The sequence below is a fragment of the Protomyctophum bolini genome (genome assembly GCF_963924005.1).
Source record: "Protomyctophum bolini genome assembly, chromosome: 16".
NCBI classification, from domain to species: Eukaryota; Metazoa; Chordata; class Actinopteri; order Myctophiformes; family Myctophidae; genus Protomyctophum; species Protomyctophum bolini.
The window spans coordinates 38,211,226-38,217,510 of record NC_137877.1 but is presented as its reverse complement, the minus strand read 5'-3'; the positions used below and the strand labels follow the sequence as shown (position 1 = coordinate 38,217,510).

The 6,285-nt window shown below is 40.2% G+C and overlaps 1 protein-coding gene across 1 annotated transcript in view; it reads left to right on the top strand.

Moving 5' to 3' along the window:
* The window catches only part of LOC308331041 (high affinity cGMP-specific 3',5'-cyclic phosphodiesterase 9A), an 8,367-nt gene extending 2,371 nt beyond the window's left edge, over positions 1 to 5,996 (top strand). Inside the window, exons 3-9 of the mRNA XM_080786144.1 lie at positions 332 to 454; positions 1,132 to 1,224; positions 2,049 to 2,116; positions 2,782 to 2,884; positions 2,997 to 3,101; positions 3,663 to 3,809; positions 4,484 to 5,996. Of these exons, the coding sequence (XP_080642270.1) occupies positions 332 to 454; positions 1,132 to 1,224; positions 2,049 to 2,116; positions 2,782 to 2,884; positions 2,997 to 3,101; positions 3,663 to 3,809; positions 4,484 to 4,720 (876 nt within the window). The 3' untranslated portion in view covers positions 4,721 to 5,996. The remainder of the gene's footprint in view (positions 1 to 331; positions 455 to 1,131; positions 1,225 to 2,048; positions 2,117 to 2,781; positions 2,885 to 2,996; positions 3,102 to 3,662; positions 3,810 to 4,483) is intronic.
* The last annotated feature ends 289 nt before the right edge of the window (positions 5,997 to 6,285 follow it).

Genomic DNA, 6,285 nt, shown 5'->3' with positions numbered 1-6,285 from the left:
ATTTTCAGCAAATGTAAAAACAGTCTTTACGAGTCCGACGGCATCAAGGCCCGCCAAAACACTATCATTTTAGTCGACTAAATCACCTGTAGATTTAGTCGACTAAAATCTCATGATATTATGTGACATCATCATGACGTCACGTGACGTAACATGTCGATTTGCTCGTCCACATATATATGACGTAAATTCTCCATTCATTGTCAATGGGAATTTTATGTTTGTGTAAGACAAAGCTGAATATAGGAGGGCTCAAAAATGTATTGTGCCCCCCCCAAAAAAAACAAATAAACAAACAAATGTCTAACACAATGCATGGTGTTTCTTTCAGATGTACGGTCTGATCTGGTTGACTGACCTGAGGAGTAAAATGGATAGCATTGACTTGCTCACCATGTTGACCTCTGCTGTCTGCCATGACCTTGACCACATGGGATACAACAACGCCTACCAGGTAATAAGGTATACCCATCTAAATTCGTGTCTTGTGTAAACAAAAACATTGCATATAGGCCTTGAAACACAAACATTGAAGACAAAAGTGAGGACGCAAATTGTGATTGACCGGAATGAGATGATATGATGCTGTACGATGAATGATAAGAGCGCCCCTCACCGTTTTATTGGTCCACTTATTTGTCCACCCCACTTCCGGGTGCTTCTGTGTTTATTCCTACTAATAACAACACTACATTTTGAAGGCAGTGGTGCTGACACATTCTGCTGTTAGCAGAATCTGTCTCGAGAGATTAAGATACCTAAAACAATCTATATTCTGATCGTGGTAATAATGTCTATAGATTTGTTCAGTAACAAGTGTCTCCGCATGCTCTAATAAACCCAGCTAAATTATAGTTTGGAACCAATTGGACCCTTATGGGTAACTTTGAGAGTGCACAAATGGAACCAAATGGACCCTAACAGGTCCAGTTGGTTCCATCTGTACACTCTCAGAGTTAAATTAACATTGATTTTACAATATATAAAGTGCAGGTCTCAGAGATAGAAATGCCATTCAATGGGGGTCCGCGGTCTAATTAGCGTCACTTTGGGGGTCCTTGAAGTGAAAACGTTTGGGAACCACTGAGCTAAAGGAATCTTGCATAATATTAATAACATCATGTCTTTCAGATTAACGCTCGGACTGAACTGGCTCTTCGTTACAACGACATCTCTCCTCTTGAGAACCATCACTGTGCCGTAGCGTTTGAGATCCTGGAGAAGGTATTATTTATAAGCTCAAAACGCGTCGCGCTGCGACACGTTTCGAGCTTGCAGATCATCATTTAATAATTATAGTTATGTTAACTTTATGAACTAAATACAATGGACAAAAAAACAACAAGACGATAACATTTTAAGCTACTCATTAAGCTACTAATTTATCAGTATTCTGGTATTAACCTTGAGGGCCGCATTAAGTGAAGGTGAGGGCCTCACGTGGCCCCCGGGCCGCCAGTTGCCCATGCATGCAACTATGGGCGACTGTATGACTTGTTCCCACTTCAGCAATTAATGCTTGACAACATTTTTGGCAGCAAATTTCTATTTTAGTTTTAGTCATAGTCTTTGGACTGAAACTTCATTTAGTTTTAGTCTCATTTTAGTCACCAGGAATGTCTTAGTGTTAGTCTAGTTTTAGTCGACTAAATGTCATAAGATTTTAGTCGACTAAAATGTTGTTGTTTTTTTGTCGGGCCTTGATGCCGTCGTAATGGCTGATTTTACACTTGCTGAAAATAGCCGATCTACAAGCTCACAACACGTCGTGCTGCGACGCGTTGTGAGCTTGTATTTTATACTGGATTCAATGGCCAATAGTCCCTTCCTATCATTTTAGTGTAGTTTTTATTTGTTGACCAAATTGTCAATATATTTAGTCATAGTTTTAGTCATCGCTTAGTTTTCCTTTAGTTTCCATTTAGTTATAGTCAGTGAAAAAAGGTAGTCGACGAACATTTTTCGTCTTAGTTTTGGTCGACGAAATTAACACTGCTTGACATGCCATCGTAACAGAAGCCAACCAGTCCAACCTTTCTCTGCTGCAGACGGAGAGCAATATCTTTAGAAATCTGACCATGGAACAGTACAAACGGATACGAGAGGGCATCATCAAGTACGTTCACGTCGAAACTACACAATCACTATAGCTGGCAGTGTTGTTTAATGGCAGCAAATTTAGATGTTAGTTTTAGTCATAGTCTCTTGAATAGTTTTCATTTCGTTTTAGTCACCTGGAATGCTTTAGTGTTAGTCTAGTTCTAGTCGACTAAATATCATAGGATTTTAGTTGACTAAATCTACAGTTGATTTAGTCGACTAAAATGGGTTTTGGGCGGTTCTTGGTGCCGTCGTAATGACTGTTTTTACACTTGCTGAAAATAGCCGATATACAGTACAAGCTCACAAACGCGTCGCAGACACGTTGCTTGTAGATCGGCTATTTTCAACATGCAACTAAGTGTAAAATGACTTATACTGGATCTCTTGTCCACTAGTCCCTTCCTAACATTTTAGTCTAGTTTTTATTTGTTGACGAAATTGTCAGTATATTTAGTCTTAGTTTTAGTCGTCATCATAGCTTAGTTTTCATTTAGTTTCCATTCAGTTTTCGTCAGTGAAAAAAAGGTAGCCGACGGACATTATTCGTCTTAGTTTTAGTCGACGAAATCAAAACTGCTAGATGGCTGCATGTGCTGCACTTCACGTCACTGGCAAAAGAAAATCAACAATAGCACAGCTCGTAGTACCGACGACATCCCTGTTCTCCTGACCATACAGGTGCATTCTGGCCACTGACATGACCAGACACAATGACATTCTAAACAAGTTCAAAGCCATCCTGCCTGTTTTTGACTTCAGCAACAAGGAGCACAGAGATACGGTAAGGACAGGTTGGGTACTGTATCATATCACACTATGTCACCTATAGTAGGACAGTTTTCACATTAACGCCACGTCCAACTTGTGTTTTTCTTTTCTTTTCTTTTTTTCAGTTGATGATGATCCTAATTAAAGTGAGTGACATCTCCAATGAGGCCCGTCCCATGGAGGTGGCTGAACCTTGGCTGGACTGCCTGCTGCAAGAGTTTTATAACCAGGTGACTATAAACCCACAGAACTTTCTGGAGGAACACTGATAAATAATAAATAATATCAGTCGGTCCTCATTCGAGGCTGAAGACAATTAAAGGCTGATCAGTGATCATACGTCATCACTAGCTCTCCTGATCAGTGTCTGATTTTAAATCAGTCCTTAAAACCTTGTATTGAAAGGCCTTTCCATCATTTTGAAATTGTATTGATGGAGAGGAGTCAGTGACCCCGGCCCTTTCCACCGGTTGCAGGTTCAGTTATTTATCTTTGGTTAATTAGTCCATGAGCCAGAGCTCTAACATTGGTGGGAAAAACTAGACCTATATTAAATTGTTTATAGGATCAATACAAGTAAATTAATACATCATTTTGGAGCTCTGGCTCATGGACTAAGAACCAAAAAGAACTGAACCGGTTCCTATATTGGGAACCAACCGGTGGAAAATGGGCCTGAGTGCAATTTCATGGTTTTATTAGATTTGAAGAGATCAACTGGTTTAACAGATAGATATTCATGTTACCAAACCCTTCTTTTACCTGGTTATTCATTGTCTGTCTGTTTTCAGAGTGACATGGAGAAGTTGGAGGGACTTCCGGTTACACCCTTCATGGACAGAGACAAGGTCACCAAACCGTCCTCTCAGACAGGGTTCATTCGCTTTGTCCTGTTCCCTCTCTACATGGAGCTGGCCAACCTGTTCCCGTGTCTGGAGGTTTTACAATACATACTTTACTCTCCTGGGAGATACTTTACACACATATTTACTTTACTTTTCTGGAAGACTTAAAAGCCCTAACCACACGAGGCGGTTTTAGCGTTGTCCCAGCGGTGTGATATGTTTTCATTTAGTCTTTGTCACATTTTTGTCACCTGGAATGTTTTAGTGTTAGTCTAGTTCTAGTCGACTAAATCTACAGTTGATTTAGTCGACTGAAATGCATTTTGGCGGGCCTTGATGCCGTCGTAATGACTGTTTTACACTTGTTGAAAATTGCCGATCAACAAGCTCACAACTGAGACGCGTTGTGAGCTTGTAGATCGGCTATTTGCAGCATGCAACCAAGTGTAAAATGACTTGTACTGGATCTCTTGTCCACTAGTCACTTCCTAACATTTTAGTCTAGTTTTTATTTGTTGACGAAATTGCAGTATATTTATTCTTGGTTTTAGTCATCATAGCACATAGCTTAGTTTTCATTTAGTTTCCATTTAGTTTTCGTCAGTGAAAAAAGGTAGTCGACGAGCATCTTTCGTCTTCGTTTTAGTCGACAAAATCAACACTGTTTGAAATACAATTTGACCTTTGTGTTTTTCTCTGCACTGCATTGCGAAAGCCATTTTATGCAATCAATATATTGACAGATGTTGTGATCCATATCCCTGCAGCAACATATCATCGACCCAGTGAGGAAGGCTCTGGAATACTACACGGAGATGGAGAAAGCTCTGGAGAGAGAGAAACACAGCCGAGCTCAGAGTGACTCGACAGCCAAGAGCAAAGACACACCTCACACCACAGCAGCACACACTGCGCCAAACACACCGCACACGTCAAGCACATCAAATACAGCCGAGAGCCAAACAGATGCTGGACCCGATGTCTCCAAAAACAGCTCCACATAAGACATAACAATACATCATAATTATAGCACTATATTTCGTCCTTGACGAAAAGCGAAAATAGCTCATCTACAAGCTCAAGAAAGAGTGCGTCCATTCCATTGATCCAAGCTGGAACCCCAATTGATTGATTCACCATTTAAATAAACATGCTCTGAAATTGTGGGCCGTGATCCACAAAGGTTTGAGAATCACTGTCGAATCACTAAATCCAGGAGATTATTGACATAACATATTTAAGGCCCTGACACTGAAAGCATCATTGATGTGAAGGCCTTGAGGCTTTCATTGTGTCAAGAGACTCAAGATCAACACAAATGTCCTTTTTCCCCCACTTAGTTAAAAAATGTAGAATATGCTGTATATTAATTAAAACAGTTTGCACTGCTCATCTTGCTTGCTTGCTGCTGCGCACAGTAGGCTACTGATACTGCTGTCTGCTTAATCTGAGTTCCCAGAAGTTTTATTTTTCGCCACTAGGGGGGCAAGAAAAACACTGTCTGCTTAACCTTTTGCTGCTCACCCTCCTCCAACCCAGCTACCACCTGTCGTTTTGGATCTGCCATTTAGGTACGGGGGATTTCAGAGTCCCTATGGTTGGGACTGATATTGTGCTGTTTACTTTCTATGTAGTTTACCTTTAAGCCTTGTATGTGTAATGGACACCAATGTTCCTTAGCCTAATTAGTAATTCTCCTCACCTGGTCAGCCTCACCAGGGTAGTTAATGAGGTGATTAGTTTGGTCAGAGTCAGTTCAGTTCAAGCCAGCACACTGTCAAGAGCTCTCTCACAGCATGTTGAGTTAACCCTTTCTCTCAGGCCTTGGACAGGATAAGTCTGTAAGTTTGTGTGTTATTTGTTAAACTTTATGGCTCTTTAAGCATATCTTGGCTCTTAAAGCAATATGCTTGTAAATTGGTTTGTTCTTTTCTAAAATGTTGAATGCATTTAGTACAGAGAGTACAACATGTTCTTTTTGTAATCATGTGTGATGCATACAAAGAACTAATGTTTGGTTTATGAGTGTACAGTATATGACACCAATATTGTGTTTTCTAATTTTTCTGTATTGCAGTTTTACAAATTTAAGTTATCACCAGTAAAGAACCTAAACCAAGTCACTGCCTTTTGGAGCTTTATTGGGAACTTTGTTAGCTGTCTGCCAAGCCATACAGACTGTACACCAAACGTATAAGGGCAGAACAGATATCATGGCTTGATCAGAGTAGGCCTACCTAAAAAGCAGATCCAATTCATTTCCAAACTATAATAAATATATTGCTCAATTTATATTCAATAAATATAATATTCCTTCCATTCATGAGTTGTCCTGACTGAACTAAAGAAAAGGCACCTCAAACAGCATAACCTATACAGAGAGGTGCAGGTGTTAAGACTCTTCTCATGGAAGCCCACACGCAACTGAACCATATTTCCCCATTATATAGTCAACAGACTTCTTCAGGCACCACAAGGCAGCAGCATCTGTGCAGATGAACACAAGCATTAGACTCCATGTCACAGCAGAATGTGCACCTTCTGTATAGAACTGAGACTCTACATGTTA